This window comes from Capricornis sumatraensis, chromosome 18 (assembly GCF_032405125.1).
Source record: "Capricornis sumatraensis isolate serow.1 chromosome 18, serow.2, whole genome shotgun sequence".
Lineage (NCBI taxonomy): Eukaryota > Metazoa > Chordata > Mammalia > Artiodactyla > Bovidae > Capricornis > Capricornis sumatraensis.
In genome coordinates this window covers 24710244-24726412 of record NC_091086.1, presented here as the reverse complement: position 1 = coordinate 24726412, position 16169 = coordinate 24710244, and the positions used below count along the sequence as shown (strand labels likewise).

The window sequence follows — 16169 nt, the reverse complement described above, 5'->3', positions numbered from 1 at the left end:
TTTTTTTAATTTTTCTGGTTAATTTTCCCAAATAGAGCATAAATTTGAATATAGTCCTTAAGATATGCTTTGTAAAATTAGTTTAATGTCTATTTTAAAATTAGTTTCAAGAACATAAACTTTGGAGAAATAGAAACCTGGGTTTAAATCTCAGTTCTAAAATCTTCAGTGTGTATACCTTTGCAAGTTATTTAAGTCAGTTTCCTCATGTATAAATTTAGTTAAATAATAGCATATCCTTTCTAGTTGTTGTGATTATGATGTTACATGATAATGGTGTCTTAACAGTAGTTGGGTCTTGGTAAATGTTAATTTTCATCACAAACATTTGATCGCCTAAGAGACAAAAGTTATCTTCAGTATAAGTTCATTGTGAACAGAAGCTGTGTCTGTTGCTTTACACAGAACTTTAGTACCATGAACACATTTCTAAATACTGGATAAAATGCTTTTTAAATAATGTTAAGGCAATGTCTTTTCATTGGGGGTGCAGCCATCATTATAGATAATGAATTCAGATTGGTTTTAAAGGAACAGATAACTAGGTTCATTGATACTTTTGTTAAACAATTTCTCTCATATTCATAGTAATTAAAACCTTTTGTGGGTAAGTTTAGTCACTCAGTCATGTCTGACTCTTTGCAATCCCATGGACCATATCCCACAAGGCTCCTCTGTCCAATAGGATTTCCTAGGCAAAAATACTGGAGTGGATTGCCATTTCTCAAAAGAATTAAAGTAAACTGTTACTGCTTATGGCCAAAAACTAATGTATTCTGATTAATGAAAACCCTTTAAATAAATATTTAGCCCGGGATTTTCCTGGCAGTCCAGTGGTTAAGACTCCGAGCTCCCACTTTGGTGAGCACAGGTTCCATCCCTGGTCAGGAAGCTAAGATCCCACATGCCATGCAGTGCAGCCTTTAAAAAAACTTTTATCTCATATACCATATATAGATTGCCAGTTTTTCAAGAATTATAGTAGTGGCTCAAACAGTAAAGAATCTGCCTGAAATTCAAGAGAACCAGTTTAATTCCTGGGTCAGGAAGATCCCCTGGAGAAGGAATTGGCTATTCACTCCAGTATTCTTGCCTGGAGAATCCCATGGACCGAGGAGGCTGGTGGGCTACAGTCCACAGGGTCACAAAGAGTCAGACACAACTGAGCAACTTTCATTTTTCGCTTTCAAGAATACATCTAACTCTGAAATTATTTCACGTGACTTAATGAATCTTTGGTAATTCATAGCACTTCAAACTCTTGTAATGCGTCAGAGTCAACAGTCTGAAATTAATTACCTTTAGGCTATATAGATGAACTTGAGCGTTGGTTAATAGTTCTGGGTTTATATGCTTAGTAGTAAAGCATTTATTTTCATTGCTGTTGCTGAGTAGTAGGTTAGAAATTCATCAGGGAAATAAATACTAAATTAAATCTATAACCTGAAGAGGTAATATTAAAGGTTTGGTGTATTTAGACACACAGTAAGTATTTCTTACATTCTCACATCAGTAGAAAGTACACTGCGGCCTAGTGGAAGCAATGTGAAAGAGGAATTAGATGGGCCTGCAATTGCTATTTTTATCTGTCTATATATGATATACACATTATATATGTTACATGAAGTAACAGCAACATCTAATTTTCAAAATGGCATAATTTCCAGAGTTAAGACAGATCTGGATTCTGATTCCAGTCGTTCCTCTTGTCCTTTGGACAAGTTACTTCACTTCTGAGGCATGGCTTTATAATTTGTAAAATCAGTGTTATAATCTGCCCTACTTACTATGGTTGTTGTGAAGATTAAAAGGCAAATTATAAATGTAAAACTCCTTAGCAAGATGTCCAACAAATGGCAACTCCGTTTCTTTCCGCTTTTTAGTACTTCTTAAGATTACTGAAACAACCCTCCTGGAAGCACACTCCTGTGATTCAGTGTGAAAGTGCATTCAAGTTCTCTATAAGACTCAAATTCTAAAGCCTGTGGAGAGGTGGTTCCATTACTTCCCAGGGTACAGGCCTGAGGCAGAGTATATTAACCTAGATAGAGGTTTAGGCTGCTTTATTAAAGATCTACTATTTCCTCCTCCATTTGGCTTTCACATAGAAAGAGTTTTGAATAAAAGGACTCTTCCCCTCTCAACTACTACGTGTGACCTTGCTCTACTAATTTCCTATTCAGAGAACTGGCATTCAGCTTAGATTCCTATTTGTTGAACACATAACATTTCACGCTTTAGGAATGGATGGATTCATTAGGATTTCCTGTAGAGCAACTTAGCCTTATATTTCTTTCTTTGCTTTCTCATTTATTTGGGAACTATAACAGAAGAATAAGGGACAGAGCTTGATGTTCCAAAACAGAGAAGCAGAGTTAATTTATGAAGTCATTTATGATTCTGCTATAAGGATTGCTCATTTGGAGCAAGAGTTCTTGAACTTACACAGCTCTGAACATTTCCTCTTACCATTGCAAAAACAGTCTCATCTGAATGAATAGAAATATGTGTTGCTCTTTATGTTGAAACCCTTGGTGAGAAAGAATCTAGTGCAATTACTAATTTACCTCAAAAAACGAAGGACTTGTACAGCTTGTGCTTGAATATACTAAAACCCACTGAATTGTACAGTTTAAATTGGTGATTTGTATGTATGTGAATAAAGTTAAAAAAAAAATGAAGGACAGATGCTATTACTATCAACATCATTAGATCAGTTTAGAAGATCTCTAAAAAGTTTTTGGTACACTTCTTCAGACTCCATTACTCTGGTGGTACGTGCAGTCAGTCAGGGAGTTACGAAGGTACCAAATGATTTGTCTTGTTTGTTTTTAGTATTGTTGCTTTGCAGTCTGGCAAAAACATTTTTAGGGGGGAGTTGGGAAGTCAGGCAATTTATCTTTTCTTTTGTGGATTCCAAAACACAATTTTAAAACAATTAATGGTTATTCTTTGATTAAATTGCCATTGAGGACAGAGGCTTATTTTTAACAACTTTTGTTTGCTTAAAAAGGATGGTGTTGAAAGAATCCACCACCACCCCCCTAACTTCCTTCCCCAAAGAAGTAAAGTGTTCTGTCTCTGTATTACTGTTGATGTTTTAACATTTTTCTCAAGGTATTTTCTTCCCCCCCTCCAGGTGCGGGAGATGTTAAAGATGAGGGACTCAAATGGGGCCCGAATGTTGACTTTGATAACAGAGCAATTCATGGCTGACCCTCGTCTCTCACTTTGGAGGCAACAAGGCACTGCAATGACTGACAAATACAGGCAGCTCTGGGATGAGCTGGGTAAGTGTAAATCTTCTGATGGATTGCCATTGAGTTGTGTGTGGCTGAAGACTGGGATAGAAAGTGTAAAAAGCATGGTCAGAATATTGCAGAAGAGAGAGCTGCTCTTATATGAACTTGTCGCCATTGTACACTGTCTAGGACAGGGAGAATGAAACATTTGCAGGAATCAGTCTTGGCACCGTTTGGGGGGAATTGTCTGATGTTGAGGGAAGCAAGCACAGGATCTGCTTTTCAGTATTTGGTCGGGGTGGGGAATGTGTATTTCCAGATAGGTATTTGGTACAATGGAATTTATTATTCGTTTCCAGACTAATATTGTAATAAATTCAGCTGGAATTTGGCCGTTTTTCCTTTTACCTACATTAAAGTTATTGAAAGTAACTTGAGTTGTCATTTTTTAAAATTATTCTCAACTTAGATGAACTACTGATTGTCAGAATGGAAAAGTCACAGCAAACTCTATAATTTTTATTACTTTCCAAATCCATGGTGGTAAAGATGTAAATACAGCAGGTGGTTGAAAAAAATGAGAAATCCACTACTTGTGTTTACTGAGAAATTTGCAGAGATGACTCTTGTTATTCAGTACTCATTGCTAGAGAAATTAACAATGAATTTGTTGTCTATTAAGAAATCTGTATGTGACAAATGGAATTTTTGGCAAATATTTTGTCAGTGTCTGTTTTAATTTTATGTTCTGGATATTTATTAGAAGGTTTGGCTTCCCTTGTGGCTTAGCTGGTAAAGAATCCGCCTGCAATGCAGGAGACTTGTGTGTGATCCCTGGGTTGGGAACTTCCCCTGGAGAAGGGAAAGGTACCCCATTCCAGTCTTCTGGCCTAGAGAATTCCACGAACTGTATAGTCCATAGGGTCTCAAAGAGTCAGACATGACGGAACGACTTTCATTTTCACTTTCTAGTTTCAGTGAAATTAAATAGTAGAAGTCTTCATGCCTTCACCTTCTGTGTTCCTCTTGGCTATTGATGGACCACATCATGCTGTTGATCCCGTGCCCAGACCAAGAAAGACTGTTGTCTGTGAAGATACCAGTTACAATGTTTGGAAGGGACCTTTGAGATGAACTGCTTACAGATAAGGAAACTAAAGTCTGAGGAGGTTAGGAAACTTCCACAAAATGACACAGTGTGACCCTTTAAGGTTATACAGCAAGATGGTAAACAGTTGGACATCAGAGTTTCCTTTTTCCCATTAATAGGATGTGTGTTCAGGAACTGGTTTGTGGATGACAGCTCCTGTTTGTTTTTAAACATGTGTCTGCTATTCCCCAGTGTTAAGATACTTGTTGACATTTTCCCAAAGTATTTTTTATTAAGTGTCTTATAATAATTTAATCTTAGTACTTTCCTTGGGTCACCGGAAGTAATGTTAGTGGCCTTTCCCTCAGTCAGAATTTAAATCAGTCTGTAACTCCAGTGGATCCTTTCAGTGTCCTGGCAGGAAATGTTTGGGAGCTCAGTGTGGTAGCTGGAGAACACAAGTGTAATGTGTGGTTTAAACAAAAATTTATATAGAATACTGAGTGATTTATAAGTAAAGACTCCTCAGTTTTGTAACTCTACAGTAAGTGTTGAATTGACTAGTCGGTTTATGGCAGTAAAAAGGACTAACATTTAAAAAAACTATAATGAAGGGAATCATTTCAGGAAAAATTATTGGATTAATATTAGATGAATAAAATTTAAAGAGCTTTGTTAGTGAAAGAAGCTTAAAATTACAAATAACTACTTAGAAAATATCAACTAAATATTTTGGTAACCAAAACAATGTACAAGTGATACAGTTAAATAAAAATTTCAGTGTTTACATTTAATCCATTAGTTGTATTTCACTTTTGCAAGTTGGCCTTGAAAATTATATACTTCAACCCCCAATCAAAAGTATTAATTCTCATTAGGCAGAAGTTTTCACTAGCTGATTCTTGTTATACTCTCTGATGGACTACCTTTCTAATTATGGACCAGGCTTTATACAAGTTCTTTGAGTTGAGTCCAGGATGAAGAATACATATTCTTGGCCTGTGTTTTCTTTTTTCACAAATCATGCCCACCCTTCCCCGACCCCCTGCCCTGCCATCCAGTCATTACTAGACTGCTATAAATTCTCCTGCATACTGTGATGGTGAGCAGAGGTCACTTGCCATTTTAATGAGGTCTAAGTTCTGTGAAGAATCTCATGTGGGCGTAACAGTAGCTCTCACATCTTAATGTCATTCACCAAAAAAATTAACTAAAAGTTGCTTCTGGACTACAAAAGAAAAGGATTTTGCTTCTTAAGAAAATGGGGGAATTTGACTTTGTGCCCCTGCACAGGGCTCACATTGCTTTAAGGCTCTGCTTTGGAATTAAATGCTGAGCACTGCCAGATGCCAGACATTGAGAAGAGGCTGAGTTTTGTCGGCAAATGGGATCTGCAAGTTAATTGGTGTTTTCTGCAGGCTTCTGGCTGTGAAATGAAATTGGAAGCCCTTTAGCCACATGGATAATACAGGACCTGAATACAAATGTCACATGTCACCATCAGGACCCACTGTGAGACAATAGTGTTCCCACTCCAACACTGCACCATTACAGATCATTTAAATATGGGGATTACATTTAAACTAAAAGCCCCATTTGCCTTTTACTGCAATTTAAATGTCCTCTTAGCAAAAGCTAAGTGACAAATTAAATGAAAAAAGTGCCCACATTTTTAAAGCTGTAATGCAAAACAACCTTTTATTGCTTCTCATGTGCCACGAATGAATCATTATACTTGTCAACCCTAAACCAAGCCATAATTGGAGCAGCTACTGTTATCAAAGTAGGGCCGCTCTGTGACAGCTTAATAAAGCTGAAACTGTTAAATTAAATCTCAGATGCTTAACTCCTTAGCACCGGTGGATTCGATGGGTCCATTTCTGGCAATGGCCAATACACCAGGAGAAAAAAAATTCCTGGCATGAAAGCCTTAATCTGATGAAAGTGTACAAGTAAGAGTATCTCAGCCAAGTAACTGCTTCTTGGCAGAGAGATTCAGAGGCATCAGATTGTCAGCCAGATTACAAAATTTTATTTTTCTTTCATAGGATCAGATAACCCCCCCCCCAAGATTTACAGTTTTTTGAGTATATGTGATTTATTAAAATGCAAGTGCTAATGTTTCAAAGTTAGTTTTAAAAAATAACCTATTCATTTAGTTCTTTCTTTCATTCAAATAAATGCATGCAATCTTATATGAGGTAGCAATAGGCCCAATTTCTTTGCCCCATTCTCTAACAAAGGGATAATTATGCTCAGTTCTCTTCTAAAATAAAAGCCTATGATATTCATTTGGTCTGAGTTAATTTTTCTGATTTATGCTGTGATTTTCATAATGTAGTATGAAATAGGTTCAGATGCCTACTATTAAGATCCTGTGACTCAGTTTTTCCTATATTAATTTTACTTTTCTCTACTTGATGTTTTCTCAGACATATGACAGTCTTCTCAAGATGATTGTTGTTGTATCATGATCAGCTGTGAGAACATGTATATATTAAAATGTTGAGACAGAAAGCCCAGTGCAGCGGGAGAAGCTGCATGTTTGGTAGACATGACACATGTCTGCTAGAGCTATAGAACACATACCTTTTCAGTTGTGTTCTTTACTCCAGGCAAATTTTCTGGAAAGCAGATCACAGAAATAACCCTTGGATTTCAAGGAACAGCCCAGTGTGGATTGGTGGTGAGCACACCTGCTGTTAGCCCTAGTGGCTGACTGTTCAGCACACTTAATTATTGTGGGGGGTCTTTAGGGATGAGGGAATATATTGTAACCTCTCATCTGTGTTGATGGGTCTCTTGCTTAAATGTCTTCTTAGACCACAAGTTTACTTTGCCAGGAAATGGCAGTCCACTCCAGTACTATTGCCTAGGAAATCCCATGGACAGAGGAGCCTGGTAGGCCTCAGTCTATGGGGTCACAAAGAGTTGGACACGACTGAGCGACTTCACTTCACTTCATAAAACTATAGGTTATGGCTACCAGTCTATTAAAACTTAATTAAAATGGATGTCATTAGAGGAAACAGTTAAATAAGATTTAATTACAGTTTTATCACAGGGAAAAGTCCTTAAATTTTCATTTTCATAATATGTTGTATGTAATACTTTTCCTCCAGATTTTAAACACTTTTCCTCTGAGCTGAGTCATCTGTTTTGCTCTCTGGCATGTAAAACCTTGTTTCTTAGGGAGAGGTTGGGCTGCCATCACAAGAGTCTTACTGCTCTGAGCTGTGCTCACTTGGTTCATAAGAACAAGGTGGTATCTCTTGAGTTTTCTTCAAAGCTTTTGATATAGACATCTAACTGTGTGTGAGTAGAAATAGCCATAGTTAGATTTTTTTAGTTTGTATTTGCTTGTATGCTGTTATTGTGTTTGTGTGTGGTCGGTTGCTCAGTTGTGCCTGATTCTTTGCAACTCCAAGGACTATAAGCTACCAAGCTCCTCTCTATCCATGGAATTTTCCAGGCAAGAATTCTGAAGTGGCTTGCTGTTTCCTACTCCAGGGGATTTTCCCAACCCAGGGATGAAACCCACATCTCTTGCATCTCCTGCATTGGCAGGCAGATTCTTTACCACTGTGCCACCTGCGAAGCCCCATACTGTTATTGAGCAGTCGTTATAATAATATTCGTTGGTAGGGTGCTGGATGGATTGAGTGGGTATGAAGATTCAGTGGACTTCGAAATCAGGATAAATCTACATTGAGTAGTAGAGAACCTAGCCCACCCATTGGGACTGCATATATTGCAAAATACTAAATATTACCTACTCCATGTGGCTTCCCAGGTGAAGCTAGTGGTAAAGAACCCACTTGCCAGTGCAGGAGATGTAAGAGATGTGGGTTCGATCCCTGGGTTGGGAAGATCCCTTGGAGGAGGGCATGGCAACCTACTCCAATATTCTTGCCTGGAGAATCCGGTGGACAGAGGAGCCTGGTGGGCTACAGTCCATAGGGTCGCAAAGCGTCAAACACAACTGAAGCAGCTTAGCATGCACACATGTACCTACTTCATGGACCTAGAACCCTGTCCATGCTATCATCCCAGATATAAATAGTCACTTCTATCAGCCTCTTCTGCACCTACCCACATTATTCTTGAATAAAGAAGAAAACTTACGCTTTAGTCACATATTCAAAACAGTACTCTAAATAACCGGAGGGCCTTGTGCAGAGCCAGAAGTAAGATTCTAAAGGTTTAGCTTTGAAGGTAATTGTGGAGAAATTTTATGCTATCTTATGTCTCCTGAAGCAAAAGTCTTAGTAATTCCCCCACTGTTTTGAGCCCCATACTTAGTTTTTATGGTAAAGGCAAACTCAGGCTTTCCACATTTTAAAGTTGATTGAAAGAAAGTGAAAGTCTCTGAGTCTGGTCCAACTCTTTGCAACCCCATGGGACTATATAGTTCATGGAATTCTCCAGGCCAGAATACTGGAGTGGGTAGCCTTTCCCTTCTCCGGGGGTTCTTCCCAACCCAGGGATCGAACCCAGGTCTCTGGCATTGCAGGCGGATTCTTTATCAGCTGAGCCACCAGGAAAGCAGTGGCTAGTAAATAGGCTAAGGAGTAACTGCTTCTCATTGAAAACTGGAAAGCATTCCAGTATAGCTTGCCATGTAAGTTGATATGCTTTTGCTAGTGCCGTGGAGAAAACAGCAATTCCCAGAGTCCCCGTGCAGCAAAAAGATGTCAGTATAGCCTTGGAAACTTCCATGTAGCTGTAAGTGTAGTGTGTAATCCTAATGAACCACATATCAGGATTGCTCGTCACCTACCAGCTTGTCTTCCTGGGCACAGGAGAATATAATTTTACCACTTAACACCATTTCGATGCCTTCCTGTTAACCCTTCTTTTCAGAGTCTTTTGTGTTTCCTGATCAGAAAGAATAGATGTATTAAGTATGTGATTTTACTGCTGATGATGGTACTGGCAGTATAGAGGGAGTAGAGGTGCAACCACCGGGAGACATGAGAAATTAGAATAGGCTTGAATGAACTGTAGAGCACTTTTTATAGAGTAATTTATTCACATATTAGTAAATAAATAGACTGAACTTAGCATGGTTTTACAGGATGTTTATGGAGGAGAGTTATAGGAAAGAAGCAATCTTCCCTGGTGGCACAGATGGTAAAAAATCTGCCTGCAATCCAGGAGACCCAGGTTCGATCCCTGGGTTTGGAACATCCCTTGGAGGACGGCATGGCAACCCACTCCATTATTCTTGCCTGGAGAATCCCAAGGGCAGAGAAGCCTGATGGGCTACAGTACATGGGATTGCTGAGTCAGGCACGACTGAGTGACTAACACTTTAACTTTCAATAAGAATACTACAGAAAAAAAGGAATAACATGAGCAAACACAAGGAGAACTCAATGGGGGATCTCATTATCCAAAATGTTGTCTTTCAAGATTTTCAGTCCAGCCTTGTTGATCTTCATTGTTGCTTAAATTCAAGGGGTCGGGGGGAGGAGGAGAGAGTAGACATTACAGGATCCAAATTTTTGCTTTTTTTCCTCATTGTGGTCCAGCTACTAAACTCAACACAGATGCCAGCACTTATTTATCGGGCTCTATGCTAAGCACATAATGCATACATTATTTTATTTAATTTTTAAAACAACCCTGTGAGATAGGGACAGTTACTGGAAATGAAAGTTGCTCTCTGTGACCCCATGGACTATACAGTCCATGCAATTTTCCAGGCCAGAATACTGGGATGGGTGGCCATTCCATCCTCCAGGGATCTTCCCAACCCAGGGATTGAAACCAGGTCTCCTGCATTGCGGGCAAGTTCTTTACCAGCTGAGCCACGAGGGAAGCCCAAGAATACTGGAGTGAGTAACGCATCCCTTCTCTAGCAGATCTTCCTGACTCAGTAATTGAACTGGTGTCTCCTGCATTGCAGGTGGATTCGTTACCAGCTGAGCTACCGGGGAAACCCAGGGACAGTTATGAGCCCCAATTTTATAGCCAAGAAAACTGAGCTATAAGGATACCAGATAAATTGCCTAAGGTCACAACAGCAGAACAGGAATTTGATCCTAGGTGTCAGTAACTTCAAAGACTTAACCCCTAAACTACACACCATCCTCAGCTTATTTTAAAAGACGAGTATTCTTCTCTGCCTGGCAGTCTCTCTGCTCAGTGGAGAATAGGGGCAAAGTGAAGCTTACCTTGATGGCAGGAAATGCTTTGAAAGCTGCCTGGCCTGGTCTGCCCACCCATGGCCCCACAGCTCTGTTTGCAGTCGTCAGCAGATCTTACCTAGTCTAGTTACCCACCTGTGTTCTCAGAGGCTCCCTAAGTTCAACTTCTGAAAAAAAACACATAACCCATAATGCAGAATAGCCAAATATATGCTATTGATTAAGAATTGTATATAATAAGCATATCGACAGGGAGGCCTGGCGTGCTGCAGTCCATGGGGTCCCAAGGAGCTGAATATGACTTGGTGACTGAACAACAACAGCAATCATATAGAAACTGCTTACTGCAGATGGAACACATGGAAGCTTTGCTCTCCTTTTCCAATCCCTCTTGTTATGGAGCCAGTGAAAACCCTTAGGTCACTGTCTCTGTCCTGGCCTGCCCTTACCTCATGTGGTCCACAGGCTCTGCAGACCCTCCTGCACATGGGCTGGGCTGTCCTGCTCTGAAATGGGGTTTGTGCTCCTGTCTCAGCCTCTGTTTTTCCCCTCATTATTCAGAGCTCTCTCTAAATACAGAGGCTTTGTCCATTGTATTGCTCAGGAGGCTTTGCTTCCCTCCAGCACTGTTCTCAGAATGTCTATCTGCTACTGAGTTCTCATTACTGGGGCCTGGTTTCTTTCTCCGTTGTGTGGTTCTCCTGCTTTCTGTCCCTTAAAACTGAGACCTCTGTGTTCTCGGGTCAGAGGCTTCTGGGTTCTGTTCTGCTGTGGGGACAGGAAAAGGGGTTTATTCTCTCTTGCTTTAAGTAGGCAGAGTAATTTCTAGTTTGGGTCAGAAGTTAACCCAAAAAGAGAATGCATATTTCTATACAGTGGGCAAATCTCTGCTAAGTAGCTCCTGTGTAATCCTATCAACCACCCTTCTCTTGATGGCAGCTGCTAGGGCTTAATTATCCATGCAGTACCCTGTATGAGAAAGAGTAAAAATAAAGAGAAAAATGTAAAAGTATATACTAATAGAAACTAGTAGATTCTCAGCATTACAAGAGATCTTTACAGATGACTTGATTCTATTTAACCAGTTAGAGACTCTTAATGATATTCATTGTCTAAATTATTTAGGTGTACAGTTGGATGATTTTAACAACAGTTAGGGATCACCCCTTTGTGTATTTTTGTAAAACTCTCCTAAATATGGACTGCAGAGATTTTACTCGGAGTTAGATATAGTACACTTTAGTTGTTCAGTCCCCCCATCTTGTCTGACTTTGTGAACCCATGGACTGCAGCACACCAGGCTTCCCTGTCCTTCACTGTCGCCCAGAGTTTGCTCAAACTCAAGTCCACTGAGTCGATGATGCCACCCACCTATCTCATCCTCTGTCGCCCCCTTCTTCTCCTGCCTTTAATCTTTCTCAGCATCGGGGCCTCTTCCAGTGAGCTGGCTTTTCGCATCAGGTAGCCAAAGTATTGGAACTTCAGCTTTAGCATTAGTCCTTCCAATGAATGCTGCTGCTGCTGAGTCACTTCAGTCATGTCCAACTCTGTACGACCCCATAGATGGCAGCCCACCAGGCTCCCCTGTCCCTGGGATTCTCCAGGCAAAAATGCTGGAGTGGGTTGCCATTTCCTTCTCCAGTGCATGAAAGGAAAAAGTGAAAGTGAAGTCGCTCAGTCGTGTCCAACCCTCAGTGACCCCATGGACTGCAGCCTTCCAGGCTCCTCCATCCATGCAATTTTCCAGGCCAGAGTACTGGAGTGGGGTGCCATTGCCTTCTCTGTTCCAGTGAATATTCAGGGTTAATTTCCTGTAAGATTGACTGGTTTGATCTCCTTACTGTCCAAGGAACTGTCAGGAGTCTTCTCCAGCATCACAATTAGAAAGCATCAATTGTTTGGTGCTCAGCCTTCTTCATGGTTCAGCTCTCACATTTGTACATGACTACTGGAGAACCCATAGCTTTGACTAGACGGACCTTTGTTGGCAAAATGTCTGTGCTTTTTAATATGCTGTCTATGTTTGTCCTAGCTTTTCTTCCAAGGGGCAAGCATCTTTTAATTTCATGGCTGCAGTCACTGTCCACAGTGAATTTGGAGCCCAAGAAACTGAAGTCTGCCTCTGTTTACATTTTAGTGTTCTATATTACACATGTAGTGTGCTAGTAGCATTGTTGGGACCAAGAATAAGTTCCAGTTACATTCATTTAGGCTGTCTTTCCATTTATAACATGAGTCCACTGATAGATTTTTTTCTCTCATCCATGACTAATAAGAATGTCAGAGCATTGGTATAATGTGTACTCTTCTTCCTCACAACAATTTCAGAAAAGTTCTCTCCTTAGTTTTGTCACTCCCTAAAAGTTAGTATTGTGTTTGTCCTCAGGAAACTGCTGCTAAAGGGAAATCTGACCAGGGAAGTCTCCTTGCTAGAATGTGGATCTCTAGAAAGTACAATCCTGTAGAACGTAGGAGGGGTAAGGGAGTGAAAACCAAGAAAAACAGGCTGGGGATCATTTCCTTTCAACATTTCTTACCCTGAAGTGGCAGCATACAAAAATTAACAAGGTCTGAGAAGCCTTATATTAAGACATCTGTGATTCCCAGGGGCTTCACGGGGAATCAAGGCTGCCAGGAGCTAGAAGGAAAGAAGCGGAAGCCAAGGGAAGACTGAAGCAGACACTTAGGCTGTTTTCTGTGTGTGCCGGCACCTAGCAAGGTGCTTTGCAAATCTTGTCATAGTTCATTTAAGCTTAGATGGGCTAATGGGACTGGGGAGAACCCAGGGAAAGGAATAATGGTTGTTCCTTAGAAGGATGTTTCAGACATTGCCTCACAGAGCCCCCAGGGTGAGATGGGAGGGAGAAGAGTGTGATGGGAGAAGGCAGGTCTTTCTCAATCTCCATACAGTTACTTTCACCTCTCCATACGCTAGCCTTTCCACTAAGATTTCTCCAGAACAGAGGATTCTAAGATTTAAAATACCTGCTTGTTAGTGATTATCTTCAATAGGCTTTTAAATAGCCACCCATTTTAGATGTATACCTAAGAATGACTTATTTATATCAATTTTGTTGTTCAGTCACTAAGTCATGTCTGACTCTTGGTGACCCCATGAACTGCAGCATGCCAGGCTTCTCTGTCCTTCATTGTCTCCCTGAATTTGCTCAAACCCATGTCCATTGAGCCAGTGATGCCACCCAACCATCTCGTCCTCTTTCGCCCTCTTTCCCAGCATCAGGGTCTTTTCCAGTGAGTTGGCTGTTCACATCAGGTGGCCAAAATATTGGAGCTTCCTCTTCAGCATCAGTCCTTCCAGTGAATATTCAGAGTTAAGTTCCTTTAGGATTGACTGGTTTGATCTCCTTGCTGTCTGAGGGACTCTCAATAGTCTTCTGCAGCACCACAGTTGGCAAGTGTCAATTCTCAGAACTCAGCCTTCTTTATGGTCCAAATCTCACCTTTGTACATGACTCCTGTAAAGAACCATAGCTTTGACTAGATGGACCGTTGCTTGCAAAATGATGTCTCTGCTTTTTAACACACTGTCTAGGTTTGTCATAGGTTTTCTTCCAAAAGGTGAGTGTCTTTTAATTTCATGGTTGCACTCATCATCCTCTGTTATTTTGGAGGCCAGAAAAATGAAGTCTTGCACTGTTTCCATTGTTTCCCCATTTATTTGCCATGAAATGATGGGACCAGATGCCATGATTTTTTGAATATTGAGTTTTAAGTGACATTTTTAAGCTGTTTTAAGCCAGGAGTTTTAAGTTCATCAAGAGGCTCTTTTAGTTCCTCTTCACTTTCTGCCATTAAAGTGGTATCATCTGCATATCTGAGGTTGTTAATATTTCTCCCGGAAATCTTGATTCCAGCTTGTGATTCATCCAGACCGGCATTTCGCATGAGGTACTCTGCATATAAGTTAAGTAAGGAGGGTGACAGTATACATCCTTGACGTACTCCTTTCACAATTTTGAACCTGTCATTTGTTCCATGTCTGGTTCTAACTGTTGCTTCTTGTCTTGCATGCAGGTTTCTCAGGCAGCAAGTAATGTGTTCTGGTATTCCCATCTCATTAAGAATATTCCACAGTTTGTTGTGATCCACAAAGTCAAAGGCTTTAGTGTAGTCAGTGAAGCAGAAGTAGATTTTTTGGGGGTTTCCCTTACTTTTTCTATGATCCAGCAAATGTTCGCAATTTGATCTCTCGTTCCTCTGCCTTTTCTAAAACCAGTTTGTACATCTGAAAGTTCTCGGTTCATGGACTGCTGAAGCCTAGCTTGAGGGATTTTGAGCATAATCTTGCTGGCATGTGAAATGAGTGCAATTGTGTGGTAATTTGAGCATTCATTGGCATTGCCTTTCTTTGGGATTGGAATGAAAACTCACCTTTTCCAGTCTTGTGGCCACTGTTGAGTTTACCAAATTTGCTGGCATAAGGAGTGCAGCACTTTAACAGCATCATCTTTCAGGATTTGAAATAGCTCAACTGGAATTCCATCATCTCCACTAGTTTTGTTTGTAGTGATCCTTCCTGAGGCCCGCTTGACGTCACACTCCAGTACATCTGGTTCTAGGTGAGTGATTATATCATCATGGTTATCTGGGTCATAAACATCTTTTTAATATAGTTTTGTGTACTCTTGCCTGGAGAATCCCAGAGATGGGTGAGCCTAGTAGGCTGCCATCTCTGGGGTCACACAGAGTTGGACACGACTGATGTGACTTAACAGTAGCAGCAGCAGCAGCAACAGTACTCTTGCCACCTCTTCTTAATATCTTCTGCTTCCGTTAGGTCTATCCCATTTCTGTCCTTTATTGTGCCCATCTTTACATGAAATATTCCCTTGGTATCTCTAATTTTCTTGAGGAGATCCCTAGTCTTTCCCATTCTGTTGTTTTCCTCTATTTCTTTGCAGTAATTTCTTTGAAATTAAAAGACACTTATTCCTTGGAAGGAAAGTTATGACCAACCTAGACAGCATATTACAAAGCAGAGACATTATTTTGTCAACAAAGTTCCATCTAGTTAAGGCTATGGTTTTTCCAGTAGTCATGTATGGATGTGAGAGTTGGACTGTAAAGAAAGCTGAGCACTGAAGAATTGATGCTTTTGAACTGTGGTGTCAAAGACTCTTGAGAGTCCCTTGGACTGCAAGGAGATCTAACGAGTCCATCCTAAAGGAGATCAGTCCTCGGTGTTCATTGGAAGGACTGATACTGAAGCTGAGACTCCAGTACTTTGGCCATCTGTTGTGAAGAGCTGACTCATTTGAAAAGACCCTGATGCTGGGAAAGATTGAAGACAGGAGGAGAAGGGGATGACAGAGAGTAAGATGGTTGGATGGCATCACCGACTCAATGGATATGAGTCTGGGTAAACTCCGGGTGTTGGTGATGGACAGGGAGGCCTGGTGTGCTGCAGTTCATGGGGTCGTAAAGAGTCGGACAGTACTGAGTGACTGAACTGAACTGATTTCTTTGCAATGTTCACTTAGGAAAGCTTTCTTATCTCTCCTTGCTATTCTTTGGAACTCTGCATTCAGGTGGATATATCTTTCCTTTTTTCCTTTGCCTTTTGCTTCTTTTCTTTTCTCAACTGTTTGTAAGCCCTCCTCAGACAACCATTTTGCCTTTTTGCATTTCTTCTTCTTGATGGTTTTGATCACCACCTCCTGTGCA

The 16169-nt window shown here is 40.5% G+C and overlaps 1 protein-coding gene across 1 annotated transcript in view; it reads left to right on the top strand.

Moving 5' to 3' along the window:
* ZSWIM6 (zinc finger SWIM-type containing 6) overlaps positions 1–16169 on the top strand; it is a 208324-nt gene that overhangs the window by 146302 nt on the left and 45853 nt on the right. Inside the window, exon 4 of the mRNA XM_068990563.1 lies at positions 3140–3290. Coding sequence (XP_068846664.1) covers positions 3140–3290 — 151 coding nt within the window. The remainder of the gene's footprint in view (positions 1–3139; positions 3291–16169) is intronic.